Source organism: Vipera berus (assembly GCF_964194415.1).
Source record: "Vipera berus genome assembly, chromosome: 3".
In the NCBI taxonomy this organism is placed as follows: Eukaryota; Metazoa; Chordata; class Lepidosauria; order Squamata; family Viperidae; genus Vipera; species Vipera berus.
Genome location: NC_138204.1, coordinates 169292083 through 169312314, shown reverse-complemented (window position 1 = coordinate 169312314; position 20232 = coordinate 169292083). Strand labels below are relative to the sequence as shown.

Below are 20232 nucleotides of genomic sequence, written 5' to 3'. Positions count from 1 at the left end.
AGCCAACATTCATAAAGCTTAATAGAAGGTATTTGTGTGTAGATTTACTGCTTTGTTATCACAAAGCTGATATACGTAGGAATATTTGGTTATTTTTTTTAGTAATTAGTCTTGCCTCATTATGACTTTCATATAGCTGCCTGTCAGATTTTTTTCCCAAACACCTAAGCAAATGTGGAGAAATACATACAGACATAATGTAAGGACTGGTGGTAGAGGAGAAGGCTGGCAGATTCCTTTATTTTTCTGGTGGGGAGAATGAAGGGATTTTTGTTCATTCATGATCCAGGCAAGCTTATTGTGAGCACAATATACAGAGGGCACAAAAATACCTATTGTCCAAGGATTGCCTGACATTTTCTTCAATCAAAAATGGTTTAGGCAAATATATATATATTCCCCATGATTATAACAAAAAATGGTAAAGGCAACAGTAACTGATTCCATTTAATGATGTCTTGAAAAGGTCACTTTGGTCTATGAATATAATAGTGAACATTGGTCCTAAGGTATATCCAAAGCCAACATTCAACTTTCATACAATTTTAATACCTGATGTGGAGTATAGAGGGTATTGATACAAAGGACTTGTTGCAGCTATAAATGTAGACTTTCTGCTTGTTTCCATAGAGATGACATGATAATAACTTTGAGGCATCCAGCACTAATTATCCAGTACTCAAATTGATGCAGAGTCCTCAAACTAATCTTGATAACACTTGTATTTTATATAATTCTCCTTCTTTTTTAATGCTGATGTGCCCTTGGTATGCAAAAGTACAATTTCTCTCATGAGATTAAAACAATCAAAATGAGCTATTGCAGTTAAAACCTATAGAAAAACAATCTAAGGAAGGATATGATAACTGCAATACAGGATATATTTCATCCTTGTCTTTATACTGTGTTTACCTTGATATAAATTAGAGTTGCAATCAGTTTGTCCACACTGGTCATTCTCACACGTCAATCATTGTAGACATAATTAAGAACATGATCTGAAGGCATTATGATCTTGCTGAAGCTAAGATGGTTTGGAAGACCTATTAGAAACCTTCCTTTCTTACCATGAACTCTACAATAGAAGACAAACGGAATCAAAATATAAAAAATAGTAACAGTGACAATAGCAATCCTGTCCTTTCCAACACCATGCAACCCGGAGCTATTGATCTTTTCTTCCTTTCTGGTTACATGTCAGATTATTGTATAAAATGCTGGAAAGTATAGAGCATTGCCAAGTTACCCATAATTGTAACATTACTGCATTACTTGTAATGAGTCTTCCTCTTTACCATTTCAAATGTTACTTCTGCTTCTAATGAAGGAATATGAGCGAGTTCCAGAATCTGTAAAAACCTAATTGAGAATTATTCTCTGTATAATAGCTTCTTTCCTGTGCCCACCTTGGCAAGCCAAGGTTTTTATTTAGTCTTTCCCTTAAGCTATTTATAGTCATTTGGTATAAGCTGAACAATGATTCATGGAGACAGTAAAAGGGAAAAATAACAAGAATTGGTCTGGAAATAATTTGCAAACAAATATGCCAGATGACTGAATGTGAACAAATGTTCAGATTTAGAAGATACTGAAATTAGATAGTATTATGTCACAAGTACAGTTTACATTCTTATTCAGTGCAATAACCTAGAGTTTCTTTCAGAATAGTTTGGTTTTCAAGTTTGTCCTTGGTGCCAAATCTTATCTGATAACTTCTCCTTATTTCCTGTTTCTTGGCGTAATTCTAGTTGGAAAAATAGGGCTTGGTAGGGTGAGTAAGAGCTATGGGACAGGGAAGATAATGGGAGAAATATAGGCCAGAGCAAGGAAAAGACATTCATATCTGTGTTAGTTCTCCTTTGAATCCTTGGAGAAACTCATAATATTGCCAGGACTCTGTCAGAAGTCAAATGAGTTAAAAAAAATAGCTGGCTGAGGGAAGAAACCCAAAATAAAATTAAACATAAAATAACCATGCTGAGCAAGCTGACTTAGCATACATGATCCAGAAACTTAGGCTGCCAAAAAAGTTGACATTAATTTATCCCAGCTGTATTTACCACATTGCTTGGTACAGCTGCCTATAATACCTAAATGTCAAACCAGTTTTGGTCGCCACGATGTAAAAAAGATGTTGAGACTCTGGAAAGAGTACAGAGAAGAGCAACAAAGATGATCAGAGGTCTGGAGGCTAAAACATATAAGGAACAGCTGCTGGAATTGGGTATGTCTAGTTTAATGAAAAGAAGAACTAGGGGTGACATGAGAGCAGTGTTCCCATATCTCAGGGGCTGCCACAAAGAAGAGGGAGTCAAGCTATTCTCCAAAGCACCTGAAAGCAGGACAAGAAGCAACGGATGGAAACTAGTCAAGGAGAGAAGCAACCTAGAACTAAGGAGAAACTTCCTGACAGTTAGAGCAATTAACCAGTGGAACAACCTGCCTCCAGAAGCTGTGAATGCTCCAACACTGGAGGTTTTTAAGAAGAGACTGGACAGCCATTTGTCTGAAATGGTGTAGGGTTTCCTGCCTGAGCAGGGGGTTGAACTAGATGACCTCCAAGATCCCTTCCAACTGTACTATTATGATTATGGTAGCACCTTGAAAACTAATTTATTATTATATAAGTTTAACGGATAACAGCAATTGTGATATAAAACAGGTAATGCAGTAATAAATTGAGTAGATGTTAACAAATTTGCTTTTCCAACCAAAAAGAATAATACTTGACTGATGTTTCCTCTTTGGAGTTAGCTATCAAAGAAATTATACAAAGGGTCAGTTCCACATTACAGGCACATAACCTATGAAGGGTCTCAGTGCTGGAAAAGAAGCGCTCAAGATCTTAAGCCCACTCCAGGCTCAGGAGAAATTTAGACCAGCTGTTTATTTGCAGTGGAAGACCTTAAAAATAACAACTAGGTAAGAAGTGGATGGATCAGAGTTCTCCCACATAGAGCTAGCATTGCCAATCTTTATGAGGAAAAATGAAGCATTACACAACTCCCATTCCTTCCTTTTTGCTTTTCCATTACATCATCTGAGAAACAGCAGACATACTGCAAAAGTGACAGAATTTTAAAAAAAAGCTGTGGGGACACATGGAACAGGATCAGCAAAGCTATTCATTTTGTTCTTTGTTTAAATCAGGCTTAGGAGCAATTTTTTTTTGCTTTTTTATACTATCTCAATAACAGCCTGAAATTTAAATTAGAAATGGAAAATAAGCATAAATAACGATCTTTAATGCACAGCAATATTTGAAAGAACAACCGAGGCATAATGTAAATATTGTTTTTTTAATTAAATGCTGTAAGCTACCCAAAGTTACTTTCATGTGAGATGGGTGGCTATACAAATATGATTAAATAAATAACAATGAACAGAAATGTTCTTTTTTGCAAATGAAATTAAGCAAATAGTTTTCTTGTGCTGCTCCAAGTGCCACTATCTTCCTGAGTATTGCTAAACAATATCAATTTGTCAATGTTTTATTTATTCAAAGCTCTGAGTGTTAGTATTGGTGACCTAATGTGGAGCCTTCCCTCCTTCCTCATTCACACCTAACTATGGCACAGATGTGGGTTTTGCAATCAAGAGACCTGCCAGACGCATGTTGCCACTGCATGTCTTTAAGTCTATTTTTCTGTTTACAACATGTGCACACATATACAAGATGCATGCATAATTCTTGCATTTGATAAGAGTTTTTTAAAAATGAAATCAGTCCTTTCATGCTACCTGTAACTCGGAGAAAAGAGAATTCAGAATTTATTTTTCCCCTTCTATTTTCTATCATTGGCAAAGTGCCTTACTTTAATTTCCCAAATTATTAATTTTAATAAATTTTAAATATTATATTTAATCTTAACTTCAGTCTAAATTTTATCTGCCGGTCCAGCTTTAGTCTGTTGTAGTCAGTTTTACATGGCCAATAGAAAACTTGATTTTATGTGTTTTTTCTACTTGTAGCCTGAACCTCTGAATCTTTCCTTAGGAGTTTTCTGTAGTGAAATTGATAATATTACGGACTTGAAACACTTTGGATTTGGCAGGTAATTGGAGCCATAATTGCTCACAAAAAACATTATAAAACCTGTCAGAAAAAAACAATTTTTGTGGGAAAATAGCATCTGTCCTTGGCAGGGGTTCAGCGAATGTAGGTTTCTTTGCAATCTGACTTTGGGGACTAGGTAATTACTGAGAAAATATAGTTTATTGACAGAAAAAATGACATCATATCAAAATGCTAAAGCCTGTGATGCCCAGGACTCATGTAGCTGTTATACTTTGAACCTCTGGCAGTTGGTTTTTCTTTTCTTTACACAAAAACTGAAGAAATTCATGCTTTTAGATTAATCTAAATGTAAAGAAAGACATGGGGAAGCAGATATAAAAATACCAAAAGGACGCGGTGGCTCAGTGGGTTAGGACGCTGAGCTTGTCGATCAGAAGGTCGGCAGTTTGGCGGGTCAAATCCCGAGTGCCGCGTAGCAGAGTGAGCGCCTGTTACTCGTCCCAGCTTCTGCCAACCTAGCAGTTCGAAAGCACGTAAAAATGCAAGTAGAAAAATAGGGACCACTACGGTGGGAAGGTAACAGCGTTCCGTGCGCCTTTGGCATCCAGTCATGCCAGCCACATGACCACGGAGACGTCCTCGGACAAGCGCTGGCTCTTCGGCTTTGAAACGGAGATGAGCACCGGCCCCTAGAGTCGGAAACGACTAGCACGCATGTGCGGGGGAACCTTTACCTTTACCTTTAAAGAAAGACACGGGGAAGCAGATATAAAAATACCAAAAGTCCGGTTGTTTTTTTTTTAAAAAATGCACCCTATGATCCATGAAGATGATTTTTTTTAAAGAAAAAAACCTAATTTGAATTCAACTTTTGGTTGATTCATTATTTTAAAGTGTATTATATTTAAACTGAGTGTACAAATCAGTGTTTAAAAACACGTGTGTCTCTGTTTTCAGTCTTGCACTTTAAAAGAAACGATGCAAAAGGAAAATGGGATGGTGGGGGACAAATCCCATTCTTATAGTTTTTATATGTACTGTTTAGCTGCGATGGAAGTTATTCAAATGAGAGAGTTCTTAAAAGGGCTAATGGGTGGGCTGCCTTTACTCCCTATGCTTAAAATAAACCACATTCAAACAAGGGAGTGTTGCTGTGTTAAGTATTCAAGATTTTGACCACTTAGTTCAATTTTCTGACCTGAGTTTTTTGGCTATTTTAAGGGATTCTTTCCATATGCCCTCCAGCCCCTCATTTTTTTGTGTATCTTCAATACATTGTGAAGGCAAAGCCATGACAGTCTTCCTCCCTTCACCCTTGTATTCCAAATTCCATAGACTCTGAAAAATATCATTTCAGGACATTCCTAAGGGACAGGAATCAAGATGCTTTGCAAGCAGACAATTTAAAAAATGGCATTCCATCAGGGCCCTGGTTCCCTGGAGACTGTTTAAAAAATCCTTCCACAAAAGGGAAACTAAATAAATTTATAACACGTGCACACACATTTTCAGTACTAGTTATGCACATTTGGTTTTTGTAAAAAATGAAATCCAAGTAGTCGCTATGAGGCGAACTCGGCCAGTTTCAAAAGCACCTTTCCTAATAGGTTCCTGGTATTGTGAAGGTGAAAAGATACCCTGTCAGTTTTTGCAATTTGGCACTTTTTACAAGGGTTGAAATCAGTGTTCTCCCCTTCACCGACTTTAAGATGCATGGACTTCAATTCCCAGAACCCCCCAGCTCATCATGAAGTTGATGACAGAGAGAAACACTGGCTAAAACTATGTTGTTTTTTTGTTGCAGCAGGAGTGGAGGACTGCAGCATGAATTACTTTCTGGGGCAGCAGTGAAATTGTCGTGAATTTCTGTCCTTCCTTTGACAGAGAGCTAGCTGGTTACAAAAGGCCTTACTACTGCTTTACTTGTTTTCTCTTCTTCCTTGCCTTGCAATGGAAGGTCCTGAGATAAATCATCTAAACTGAAATTGGGAGAGGGAAAGAAGCAGTGGTGGGATTCAGCCAGTTCGCACCAGTTCGGTAGAACTGGTAGCTAATTTTTTGTTGCCCAGGCCCAGAATGGACTTCCGGAAGCGGCATCCACACAGGGAACCAGTTGTTCACTTATTTGAATCCCACCACTGGAAAGAAGGTTAACTGTTGCCTCAACTGCAGGATGCAGGACAGAGGTCCCCAACCTATGGGCTACGGCCCATTACTGGGCTGTAGCCTCTTGGCCACCGAGCCGTGTGCGTAGCTGGGCAGTGCATGCACACGTGCATGCGTGCTCACCCCCCCCTCGTGCCACAGTTGCTGAAAGTGTGCGGGCAGCAGCAGCACCACTAGTATCACGCAGGCAGCGGCGTTGCTATGAAGCTTGTGCGGGTGGTGACAGCACGAGCAGCAGGCAGGGTTGGTAGCGCAATCTTTGAGCCAGTGCCAGCATCACCGTGGGCTGCGCCACAAGCTTCCCATAGGTGCCGGCATCACCGAGAGCCTTGCACGCATGCTCAGCCGTTTGCGTGGTGCACATGCTCGTGGCCTGTTTGTGCACATGCATGCAAGTGTGGCCACATTCACGTTTGTGCATGTGTGTGTAAGGTGTATGCCCCTCCCTCTCCCTCCGGGTCACCAACCCAGAAAGGTTGGGGACTCCTGATCTAGGAGATGGGTTGAAACTAGCGTTCCCACTGGCTCAACATTTCACATGTTGCAAAAGGAAATACTGTACTAGCTTTGCTGCTGTACCAGATACACTACAGCTAGGACAGAAGTGTAGCAGTTCAATTTTTCCATCAGGGCTGACAGCATGAGATCACAGCAGTCAAAGATCACCAAGCTTGTGTAGGGGAACTGCTGCTTGGTTATCTGGAAGAGCAGTTTCTTGGTTCCTGTGGCTGGTTTGATTATTAGAACACATCTCTGAAACTTGAGTCTCATCTTTTGAAATGGTACACTCCTCCAAATCATAATACAGGCAGTCCTAGTTTAGCAACTACCTTATTTAATGTTCGTTCAGTTATAACAATAATGAAAAAATTACTTCACCAACCTATTGAGGTCTATAAAGCAAAGGAAAATTGAAGTCAAACTGTAAATGTAGTTGCAGTTTCATTTAGAGACTGCTTTGCTTAATGACTCAGATACTCAACCCAATTATGGTCGTTAAATGAAGACTACCTGTAATAATAATACATTATAGTTCATTCAATACAAGATTTCTGTTGTGAGATTTTTTTCTCTTCAAAAAGATGACCCAGGTTACCTTAAGGTCAAAGACACTTTCTCAGGGAACCCCAAATGCATTTGATGGGTGACAAAAAAATGTTAAGACTAGATGAGGTTTTCACATGATCCAGCAGGACTCGTATGTTCTTACAAAACTGCCCAAGGAATCTGAGAAAAGTGCTTATGTATATAAAAACTGTTTGAAATAAAGATAAATATTATCCTCACTCTCTTTGGATTAGGGATGTCCGTAGGGTATCTGCCACACTTAAGCATCAATTGCATCATGTGACTGTCTTGACTTTTTAGACCACACCCTGAGTACACCTATGCCCTAACCCTTTGTAAATTCTTGGGGTTAATTAAAAGATTATTGCAACAACCAGCTTTCTGTCTCATTGTCTTTCTAGGTTATCACAGCTGGTCTGTCACCGTTCTTCTTTGAAATTGCAGTGAATGTACCAACTGCCTGCTGGTATGTATTTTAGACAGAGGGTTGTGGTTATTTAAAAGGTTCTTGAATTTTTAAGCCATCTTCCTTAGTTTCGTCTGACTTGGTCATTCTTGCCAAACCACGGTTAAGCTGCAAAGAGCATTTTATAAAACTAGAGAAGGGTGTATTGAACTGATGCTGTACATTCTAACAGGACCTACTTTAAAATAAAAGCACCAAGACCACCAGCAGTACGCCTCCACTGGTTAGCCAAAGGAAATCGGGAAGCTGTGTTGTTTAGCGGAGAAACCCCACTGACCTTATATGTCAGAGATGGATAAGCTATGCCCACATGCCTCCCTAGTCTTCTCTTTTTACTTCTTGTCCTTTTCTCCCGCTGCTGCCCCAGCTATCCTGACACTTCAGAGGATAAGAGTCACAATGGGCCTCCAATGAACGGCTGTAGGTTTAAAGTGGTGTTGTCTTCTCTGAAATGATGGACCTGGGTACTCCCCCTTAAATGGGAATAATTCCCATTAATTTTAATAGGCCTTTTTAGCAATCAAAGCACATGAATTATATCTGGTATGGAAAAAGAGAGCCAGTTTGGTTTAATGGTTAACATACCAGACTACTAGAAACTAGGAGTCTTAGACCTCCCTTAGGCACAAAGCCAGCTAGGTGACCTTGGGCCAGTGACTCTCTCTCAGCCCTAGGAAAGAGGCAATGCAAACCACTTCCAAACTCTTGCCAAGAAAACTGCAAGTAGTTCCCAGGAGTCAAGACTGACTTGAAGACACCAAAACAAACGAAGATAGAGAACTTTCTCGATATAAACCATAATTGTTAGTAGTTATGACAGCAAAGACAAGGCAAAGGAATTTCCTCACCAACAGGAAATTACTTTTTGGAATACAGTTCTGCACAATGAGATGACAGGTACTACCTTAATTGGTTAAATCCATGGAGAAAAAGCTTTGATTAGTCACCATGACTACTCCTTGGAACCCTTTTCTAGAGATACTAAGGGGCAAAATAAATTATTCTGCTAGACTTGATGGGTTGACCCAGAAGGAACCATTTTATGTTCAGATGGCTCATGAACTTGTGAAGGGTCATTAATTTCTACCTCAGTCAATAGATGCCGAAAGCTTTCTTTTCACAAGCTTATGCTGTTTATTAAGAAATATGCCTTGCTGAATTTCAGTAAGACTTATTCCCAAGTGGGCCTGTACAAGATGTTTCTAATGGGTTTTGATCTCACCATTGCTCCTCCCTACCTCCCAGTTATGTTTTTCCAGTCTATCCTTCGCTTACAATGAATAATGATTTTAGTATGTTATGGCGTAAGAATAGTACTGTTTATATAAAGCCAATCTTAAAAATCATATTTCAGGAACAAAGGTGTCTGTATGATTTGCAAAAGCAATGAAACTCTAAGAGTCTAAAAGAATATAATACGCTCCAAATCCAAAGCTAGTTTTGCTAGCTTGCCATATAAAAAGGACTTTCTACTTATACATTGTACAAAGATTTGTTTTATGGATATAGCTGTAAAAGAGGCTTTTTTAAAAAAAAAACCAAATCAGGGAACTAAAATATAAGGCTGTAACATAGAATTGGTGGAAGAGACAGAGCAGAGGCAGCATTTGAGGGGGAGGAATGAGAGAGTAGCCTTAAAGCCATCTGTTGCTCTTGCTCAAGAGGAATGATGCATGGATTGACTTTTCTAGAGACAAAAGATGAAAAAAGACAAAAGATGAACCTAAGCTTGTAAGCCGCCCTGAGTCTTCGGAGAAGGGCGGGATATAAATGGAATTAAAATAAAATAAATAAATAAATAAACCTCTTGAACCTGGCTGCCTCTGAGATCCTTTGTTCAGCTTATGCTGTTGGTCACATTAATACAGGACAGGAAATGCCATATACAGAACTGGAATATGAAAAGCCAGAATTGGAGAAGTACCTTTGGGGCAGGTGTGATAGGGACCCCTGGAAGACAGGCAGTGTTACAGAAGGTAAAGGTAAAGGTTCCCCTGCACATGCGTGCTAGTCGTTTCCAACTCTAGGGGACGGTGCTCATCTCCGTTTTAAAGCCGAAGACGTCTCTGTGGTCATGTGGCCGGCATGACTAGACGCCAAAGGCGCACGGAACGCTGTTACCTTCCCACCGTAGTGGTCCCTATTTTTCTACTTGCATTTTTACGTGCTTTTGAACTGCTAGGTTGGCAGAAGCTGGGACGAGTAACAGGCACTCACTCTGTTACGCGGCACTCGGGATTCAACCCGCCAAACTGCCGACCTTCTGATCGACAAGCTCAGCGTCCTAACCCACTGAGCCACCGTGTCCCTTAGCAGTGTTACAGAAACACAACAGGAAATTCAAGTGATCCACCCAAGGTGCTGTGCAGGTTTCTTTCCAAACCTATTTAGTAGCCTTCAGTAAATACATAATTTATATAAATTCTCTTTAAAACTAAGATAGAAGTAAAAGATGAGATAGAAGCTTAGGTTGGGGAGTCTTTGCATCTTAGCTGCAGAGCAGCAAACTTTACTGATTGACTTTCCCTCCTCTCAGCCTTCACACATCACAGGGTTATTGTAACCCTAAAGAAAGGATCTGCAGCTTTAGTATTTCTTGGAAGGAAGGACAAGATAGCGAGTCTGAATTGTATCTTATTCATTTGCTAGATTTTTGTCCTGCTTTTCACCAGAAGCTCAAGGTGATATATGTAGCATTCCTTCCCCTCATATTGCCTCACAAAAACCCTGTGAGGTAGTGGATTGAGAGAGAGGTATTGGTATCCCCCCACGTGAATGGACTTGCACTCAGGTACACCTGATTCTCCTCCAGCACTTTAACCACTATCCCAAACAAATATGAAAATATACTGCATTTTTAGTCATATTTGGATTAATCCACACAATTCCATTCTTTTGAGAGAAAATTACCTCCCCTCAAGAAAATTCTTGGTACTACAAGCAATACGAAGGAGGGAATTTGTGACTTATGAACAGCACTATGGATAAGTAGTATTTATTTATTTAGCGTATGGCTGGTCACACACAGAATTAAAAGCACTTCATATTTAAAAGTTAGAACAGTTAAAACAATTTTTTTAAAAAAAGCAATTATCAAACCTAAGAGGAAAACAGAAATAACATTTCAGAGTTTAATGTCAAGTTTGGAGATCCAGTCAGTAGCTGCTGTTGTTATGCAGAGGAAGTCCTTAAAATCTCTTGGGTATCTTCTATTAGTGCATCCCCTCACTATATGTTGGATAGTCTGTTGGGGAGCCCCACAATCACATTGTGCTGAAGGTGTCTTTCCCCATATATACAGATAATCGGTTTTTGCTAACGTACAGGGTCTTTTCGTTCAAGCCACTGAGAGCAATGTTCTATCTTAAACATATTCATAGGTCTATCCACATTTAAATTATGAGACTTGTACAACAGTGGCAGTTTAAAATAAATGGATGAAAGAGGAATTTTGGATTAAGTATTACAGTATAGTCATAGAGTAGTTAAGAGTAAATATTAAATAGAGCAATTAAGAGTACATATTAAGCCAGTAAATTGGGGCGCTCTAGTCGTCCAGATCTACAACTTCCAGCTTCACTAGCCTGCATAACCGATGCCAAGATTTGCACGGATTTATAATTCAACAGCATTTGGAGGGCCAAAATTTCCTCATGCTCACAATGAAGAGTCTGACAGTGAACTGCATGCATACTGAGTGTTCCCTATACTTTTATCCAAACTAATATTTCAAAATGCCCTGAATTAATCAGTGGCCAGTCCTTCCGGGATTTAACTGGGAAGAAAGGACAGTCTAGGAGAAAGTCTCAGGCGAAGGAACTCTATCCTTCCCAATTGTTGGCACCTTTCCTAGGGCATAACCACTAAGGTTGGTGGATGAGTCTTATAGATGGAATCTGGATGGGATCATATTTTCAGCAAACCAAATCCATGCTTGCTTCCATTACTGAACAAGATGAAAAAACTTAGTTTTGAGTTATGCTGTCTTAATTATGTGTTTCTGGTGTTTGTTCTAGCAAATGTTTGCTAACAGTTTCTGCTATCCTTTCTTAACAGTCTTTTGCTGGCTGGATTTGCTGAAGTCTTGCTTCTTTATATTGAAAGGACTGGTACATGAACACTGGCAAGTGAGAAAAATGACTCTTCAATGGGACTGTTCAATTTTTGTTTTAAAAATAAGCAATTAATGAAGACATGTAGGCAAACAAGTGCAGTGGCTTTCTCAACAATAAGTAATACTCACAATGAAACTGAGGCATCAGCTATAGGACAGAGTAGGATTAATTCGATTTGTTCCTGTTTTTAAGCCATATCTTCTATTAATAGCAATGCATAAAAATGAATTTGATTCTTTTTTATATTATGCTAAAATGAACGATCATTACTAAACTGAAACTTTTCTGGTACTATCCAAACATTCCCTACTTTTTTCCCCAGGGCCAACCTTCTAATTGTAGCACTCTATTCAGATTCTTTTATCAAAGAATGGAATAGATAACCTAATACCCCACCTCATGAAGCCCTGCATTGCAGATATTCTGACCTCAGATGTTTCACAGATAAACAGTAGTTATGTTCCTCATCACCCTGGGGTGCCCATTACCTACTGTAGGTAACATGCTCTACTTCCTGCTCCTTTATCTTCCTCCTGACACTGCATGGCAAGATGTCAGCCACAAAAGTGTGTGGGAGGAATGGACCCATTGGCAAGCATCAGTACCATACATTCCAGGGGGGGCAGTGATACAGCTCCAATGACCTCTCACATCTGACCCTCACATGCAATAGTGCTATGTTTTGTTTTACTGAACCAGTGTAGAATGCAGTTAATACTGTAGATTTTGTTTTACACTTGGCAACTTTAAGATGCACAGACTTCAAGTCCCAGAATTCCCCAGCTAGCATGCCTTTACAAACCTGCTGTGAGGAAATATTGGATGCAAGAAAAACCCAACCCAACTATAAATGACCACTCATAAATAAATGATCATCAGTCACTCTGATAGGATAAGCACACTTGAAGACTTACCCCTTGTCTGACTACACAACACTAGTTATGTCAACTCAGATACACAAAATCATTTGTGCTTATTTTCCTACAAGACCTTCTATTATTGATTCACATACACTAATCTGGTTAAACTGTTAACAAGATACATTTGTTGGGTTCAGACAATACTCCAAGTCACATTATGCTTTTGTATATTATATATGAACACAGCGATCTCCAGTTTGCCTTGCCATGGGCAAAATGTAAGCATACTAGCTAAGTTAATTTTTCTTCCCGTGGATACAGGGTTATAAGTATATTGTGGTTTGGCATTTTTGAGCCTCTTTGCAAAAGCAAATAGATTTCAACTTAGTTGGAAAAGAAATAATAATTCATTGGAAGGTCTTTTCCAACATGGGTCCTTTGTACTTTTTGGTGTGGTAGATAGATCACTGTGAATATTCAAATGTTGACTGTTAGAATTGAATGGTAACCAGCAAGGATGTGGTTCAATTTCCACCAAAGAGCATCGCATCGCATTCAGTTCTACTTTCTGTATAAAATGAAACCATCTGAGAATAAAAATTTTAAAAAACTGTCCATCCCAGAATCTGATGTGCGCCAAAGATTCTGTGGAAAATAAAAGTAAAAATGTGGATGATAATCAGCACATCTGCAACACTAGTTGCACTGAATGAAAAATAAAGTGAATCTCACATTAAACATTAGTCTGTTTTTTCACTTATGATTATTATTACTATCTAAATATTTTTACATATGGGATATAATACTTACCTGTATGTTGTACTTAGTTCTGACTTTGCATATGTACAAGGAAATACAATGATGTTGCATAGTTTTTGAAATTCAGTCTGCAGCATTGCTTCATTTGAATGCAGGCTCTTTCCATAACAAATATTGGTTTTGAATCTCTCTTATCCCAAAATATTTTTGCTGAGCAAAAATGCTCATCATCTGGGTAAGGGGCTTGTTATGGGGCTTTAAGATAAAAATAGTCTTCAACTTACAACAATTCATTTAGTAACCATTCAGTTACAACAACACTGAAAAAAGTGACTTATGACCGTTTTTCACACTTACGACATCACACCATCCACAAGGTCACCCAATCAAACTTCAGATGTTTGGCAACTGAGTGATATTTATCACAGTTGCAGTGTCCTGGAGTCATGTGATCACCTTTTGCAATCTTCTGACAAGCAAAATCAATGGGGAAGCAAGATTCACTTAACAACTGCATTGCTAACACAACAGTTACAGTGATTCACTTAATAAATGTGGCAAGAAAAGTCATAAAATAGGGCAAAACTCACTTAACAACTGTCTTGCTTAGCAGCAGGAAATTTGGGCTCAAATAGTAGTTGTAAGCTGACCTTTATGTTACTGCCATTTTTCAAATCCTCAACAGGACTGAATCATTTGCTTTATTTATTCAAAGCAAAAAAAACCACACCAAAAAAAAAAACAAAAATACACACTACATCACCCCAAAAGTGAAATAATTCAGCCAATACTATGATACTTTTATGCAATCTTGTTGCTAGAATTTGTCAATTTAGAAAGAGAGACAAAAGTCACAACGTTAACCTCATTAATATCTCAGAAAAACCTCATTTTGCAGGTCTCTGAATCTGAATATTACATTCAGAATAAAAATGCTGTTTAGCTACAGTTAGGCTAATACCTGGTCTAGAACTATGACTCCCAAATGAGCAAAATCATATGACTGTGTTTCTTCCTAGAAGGCAAACATTTGAGACATGATAAATACTGCATGTATTCTGATGGAATTCATAATAGAAGTCCTCTATGCAAAAGTTTTTAAGCCTCTCCCCATCAAACATGTAAAAAATCTCTACACCAGAGTTTCTCAGCCTTGGCAGTTTGAACAGAAATGGACTTCAACTCCCAAAATTCCTCAGCCAGTATGCACTTTTGGGAATTCTGGAAATTGAAGTCCACATATCTTCAAGTTGCCACAGTTGAAGAACACTGCTTTATACTCACATCTGTAGATCTGTAGGGACCCTTACCCAGATGAAAAACAGTAGATGGTCTACTGCCTTCCTCAAACTTGAGGCTTATTCAATTGGTATGTATACATAAATATACTGAAACGTTAGACATTAAGCTGTTATGTTACTCCCTTTAGTCCTAGGATGCACTGTCTAAAAACTATAGGACTACATGTGTCTTCCAAAGCCTTGGGTGTGACCAAAGTAGACTTTGCTCAACAACTGAGATTCCAGTCCTGATTGGTTCACTTGTAGATTATTACAGGATAATAAATAAATCAAGGTTCACTTGTAGATTATTACAGGATAATAAATAATAACATTATTCAATATTATTCATGCTGAATTTAAATAACCTTAAATTTAATTGTTTTCTCTCAACCATACCATGTCAATTCCCATCCACTTTTGGGGCTTTGCCTTCTCTCAGAATATTAAGATGCCTCAAAGGTTCTGTGCCATTCCACTACAATCCATGCTGATCTAGGGTGAAGTCTCTGCCAATGGAAGTTTCTAATTAAACTACTGTTGCAATTAAGTCTGGAAATGTGTGCAGGCAAAGTATAAGTTCTTTGCATTCTGTTATGGCCTAAATTATTTGTAATTTAATGTATCATTATAGACATTTTCAATATTATGAGATACAACCACGCAGTATTTGGTTCAAAAGCAAAAACTGATTCAATATGCTTAGTTTTTTCTATTGAGAATATAGTGAAAATTATTAAGAAAAAAGTTTTAATAAGAATTTATTCTTGCCAATGAGTTTGTTGTATTACATATTTTGGACTTTCAATGTTAATGTATTTTCTAAATATACCTTCTTAGTAAAAACAATTGTTTTTGAAGGACAGCTTTATGAAATTGTACTTAACTTCCTCTACATCCTTCAATTTCTCAAAGAAACTCTGTGCAAAATCAATTCACCTACAGTAAATACCTATGAAAGCCTATTTCATGAAAGATTTTTTTAAAAATAATTTTCTAGCAGTCCTAATTATTAGTATTATTTAGAACACATCAGCATTTTTTCCTATAGGTAAACATTAGAAAACATCCAAAATGTAAATGAATAATTCTGAGTCCTTTTAATGAAAAGAAGTGACTATTTTAGATAGCTGAATGGAGTTTCCTAATCCAGTGACGGAACAGCTTTGTCTTGGACTTCTACATCATTAATCAAAATAAGGATTGCCTTAATTAATTATGAAAGATTTTTCTTTGCAAGGATTATCTTCCATACTAAAAAAAACATGGTCTCTCATAATAAAAAAAAGATTTGGATTTTGAAAATTGTGACCTTTGGATTTTCTCATAGTATTATGAGATGTAGGTAATTGTTTTGGCAACAACTTCAAGGAACATACTGCTCTTATTCACATGGCTGAAATTCTAATACTGAAAGAACCTGCTGTGGAAATGATGATCCACTATTCCTTAAATAGTAGATTTAAATCTCCTGAGAATACACTGGATATAAAAATTCTATACACTCATTAAAATGGCAGATTTTTGAAATGTAAACATATCAAACCAAGATATGAATGAACCTTTATTGTCGAAGTACAACCATGTATACAATGAGATTGGCTGAGCCTCCCTTCGTGCCCCCACCCCCAACTTACAGTGACACAAACCCTCCCATCTTATTACACCATGTGAGCTAATTGCACAACACACTGGCCTCGCAAGTCAATCATGCATAAAGTTTATAAAATTATTTCCCATTCAAAAGTCCAGCCCATGGATAAAAGCTGTTCTTCAGCCTGTTGGTACGGCTGGCTATACTCCTATATCTCCTACCTGATGGTAGGAGAGTAAAGAGATACTGTCCAGGGTGTGAATCATCCCTAAGAATTTTCCTCACTCTTCCAAGGCAGCAAGCCCTGGCGATGTCATCCAGTGGTGTCAGGGTACAGCCCACAATATCTTGTGCTGTGCTCACCACCCTCTGTAATGCTTTCCTATCCGCAGCTGTCAGACCAGCATACCAAACCACAATACAGTACAAGAGGACGCTCTCTATAGTAGAGCGGTAAAAGAGGGTCATTAGCCGTTGTTCTACCCTGTTCTTCTGCAAGACCCTGAGAAAGTGAAGTCTCTGTTGGGCCTTTCTGGCCACCTGGGTTGTATTAACTTTCCAGGTAAGATCTTCGCAGAGATAGACTCCCAGAAATTTAAAGGAGGAAACTCTCTCCACACAGTCCTCCCCGATGTAAAGTGGGGCAGGTTCCTCCTTTTTCCTCCGGAAGTCTAGCACCATCTCTTTCGTCTTGCCAATGTTCAGGTGCAAGTTGTTGTTGCAACACCATATGGATAGTTTTTGTACCTCCCCCCTGTATGCTGTCTCATCTCCACCTGTAATAAGACCCACTACGGTGGTATCATCTGCGAACTTAAATATCGCAGTAGATGGGTTGGATGATACAGTCATGTGTGTACAGTGAGTACAGGTAGGGGCTAAACACGCAGCCCTGTGGCGACCTGGTGCAAAGCTTCAGGGGGGTGGATAAAGCAGACCCAACCCTCACTGTTTGTAACCGGTCCCTGAGAAAGTCTTGAATCCAATCGCAGATGGAGGGGGAAAATTTCAAGTCAGTCAGCTTTTCAATGAGAGTGCTTGGCAAAATGGTGTTGAAAGCCGAGCTATAATCAAAAAGACATCCTGACATAGCTTCCAGGTTTCTCAAGATGACTTGCTACAGAGTGTAAAGCAGTAGCTATGGCATCGTCTGTCGACCTGTTCCCACTGTAAGCAAATTGATGTTTATCGAAATCCAGTGGGAGGCATGTCCTGAGATGTTGGAGAACCAGTCTTTCAAAGCATTTCATGACTACAGATGTTAATGCAACAGGTCTGTAGTCATTCAGGCACTCGGAACTGCAGTTTTCTTTGGGACTGGGACAATGGTAGCTGCTTTCAAGCATGATGGTACACATGCCGTTTGCAAGATGTTAAAAATCCTTGTCAGGACCCCTGGTAATTGGTCGGCACAGTTCTTAACCACTATCCCCAGCACCCCATCTGGCCCTGCAGCTTTGCTGGGATTCACAGCCTTCAATACAGTTCTCACTTGGTCTTCAAATAGGGTGAGTTGCTGAAAATCAGAAGGCTGGCCAGCAGAGGCTACGGGTTCTGGTCTTTTCACCTTGTAGCGAGCAAAGAAGATATTCAGCTCCTCTGCCAACGAGGCATTGGTGTTAACCGTGCTCCTTGTACTGCCCTTGTGGTTGGTTAAGTGCTGCAGTCCCTGCCACACTTGCCTCGGATTGTTGTCTGCTAGGTGGTTCTCCACCTTGTATTTATATTGCTGTTTCGCCATCCTAATGCCTCTTCTGAGATTTGCCCTGGCCTCTCTGTATGTGTCCCTGTCCCCTTGCCTTAAAGGCAGAATCCCGGGCTTTCAGGAGTGTTTGCACCTCTGCAGTCATCCAGGGATTGCAGTTCCTGTAAACTCTAATGCACTTTTCTGTTGTTACACTATCAGTGCATGTTTTAATATAAGAGAGTACAGCACCTGTGTATGCATTCAGGTCTTGATCTTCGAATACACTCCAGTCAGTGGTTTCAAAGCAGTCCTGGAACTGACTGAGAGCACCCATTGGCCAGGTTTTGACCCTTTTCGTGACTGCCTGAGTTCTTTTCCTGAGAGGGACATACTTTGGGCACAACAGGAGTGAAAGATGGTTGGATGTACCCAGGTGGGGGAGAGGGAATGCTCTGTATAAATCTCTTTAGAGTTCTTTCCACCTTTAATATAACATATACATTTAAAAACTCAATTGAAAAACAAACTGAAAACTTTGAGGAAAAATAACAATAAAAAATGTACAATAATATGATTGCATAAAAATACTTTGTTGAAGCACCTCTTGATTTTATGACCCTATTCAGGGAAGAAGCCTATCAGCATGGCACATTTTGCCTTGGAAATCTTTGCCCACTCTTCATTGCAAGTGCTCCAAATTTGTCAGATTACGAGAGCTTCTCCAGTGCACAGGCCCTCCTCAGACCAACCCACAGATTGGTCCAGGCTCTGGCTGGGTCAATTCAAACCCTTTCTGGTGAAGCCATTCTTGTGTTGATTTAGAGGAATACTTTGGGTCATTGTCCTGTTGAAATGTGAAAGTCCTTTTCATCTTCAACCTTCTAGCAAAGGCCTGAAGGTTTGTGCCAAATTAGACTAATATTTGGATTTATTCATAATTCCCTCCACCTTGACTAAAGCTTCAGCTCCAGCTGAAGAAAAGCATCCCCCAAGTATAATGCTGCCACTACTATGTTTCACTATGGGTATGGTGTACTTTTGGTGATGTGCAGTGTTGTTTTTGCACCAAAACTTCTTTTTGGAATTATGGCCAAAAAGTTCAACTTTGGTCTCATCAGACCATAACACACTTCCCCACAAGCTTTTGCCTCTAGTTTTTTTCCAAACTGTAGCCAGAATTCAATGTTTAAGAAAAGGCTTCCATCTTGCCACCCTACCCCATTGCCCAGACATATGAAGAATACAGGAGATTGTTGTCACATGTAGTACACAACCCATACTTGCAGAAATTCCTGCAGCTCCTTTAATGTTGCTGTAGGCTTCTTGACAACTTGACTAGTTTTCTTGGTTGTTTTTCATCAGTTTTGGAAGGACATTTAATTCTTGGCAATGTCACTGTTGTGCTATTTTCTCCACTTGTTGGTAACTGTCTTCACTGTGTTCCACGGTATATTCAATGTTTTTTGTTTGGGGGCGGGGAATTGTACCCTTCTCCTGACTGATACCTTCCAACAATGAGATCTCTTTGTAGACCATGGCTTTTGCTGTAAAAGGCAACTGAGTAAATCCTACTCACACAGCTGGAACTTTATATGGGCTTGATCAGTGTCACTTTAATTGATGGCAGGTTTGAATTATTTAACATCAGTTTGTGTGTGGTTGATTAATTCTGAACACAGCCACATCACCATTTACAAGAGTAGTGCAGCCACATTATTCTAGTTTTTGTTATTTTTCCCTCAAAAAGATTTCAGTTTGTTTTTCAATTGTATTGTACAGCTTATATGTTATATTAAAGGTGGAAAGAACTCTTTCTAATCACCTTTGGAAGTTTCTTGTTAACTATTTATCAATTATTATGAACCTTTGGATGATACGTTTCACAGCATATTGAATTCCTATATTGCATTTTCAAAAAAAAAAGACTTGTTAAATTTTGAAGAATTTTGTGAGATGGGGCAAAAAAAAGAGAAAGTTCTTTATTATTTGAAGAGACTAAAAGATCAAAATTGTTAGAAGTAAAAATAAGGAATATAAAGTTGATTTATTTGACCAAGTTAAAATATATTATTATTTTTGTTAACCCTTATTGAACCTTTGCTGACATCAGGACTGAAATGATAATGTTTCATGGATTTGTTTATAGAGGAGATGGGTTATGGCAGGGGTGTCAAACTGCCAGCCCGTGGGCCGGTTGCATCATACAGATGCGATGCCCA

The 20232-nt window shown here is 38.9% G+C and overlaps 2 protein-coding genes across 2 annotated transcripts in view; one reads left to right on the top strand and one right to left on the bottom strand.

Annotated features, from left to right (window-relative positions):
• The window catches only part of TMEM241 (transmembrane protein 241), a 43559-nt gene extending 31583 nt beyond the window's left edge, over positions 1-11976 (top strand). Inside the window, exons 14-15 of the mRNA XM_081324442.1 lie at positions 7654-7718; positions 11775-11976. Of these exons, the coding sequence (XP_081180568.1) occupies positions 7654-7718; positions 11775-11835 (126 nt within the window). The 3' untranslated portion in view covers positions 11836-11976. The remainder of the gene's footprint in view (positions 1-7653; positions 7719-11774) is intronic.
• CABLES1 (Cdk5 and Abl enzyme substrate 1) overlaps positions 10726-20232 on the bottom strand; it is a 76283-nt gene continuing 66776 nt past the window's right edge. Inside the window, exon 11 of the transcript XR_014026006.1 lies at positions 10726-13338. The gene's annotated coding sequence lies outside the window, so the exon portion shown is untranslated. The remainder of the gene's footprint in view (positions 13339-20232) is intronic.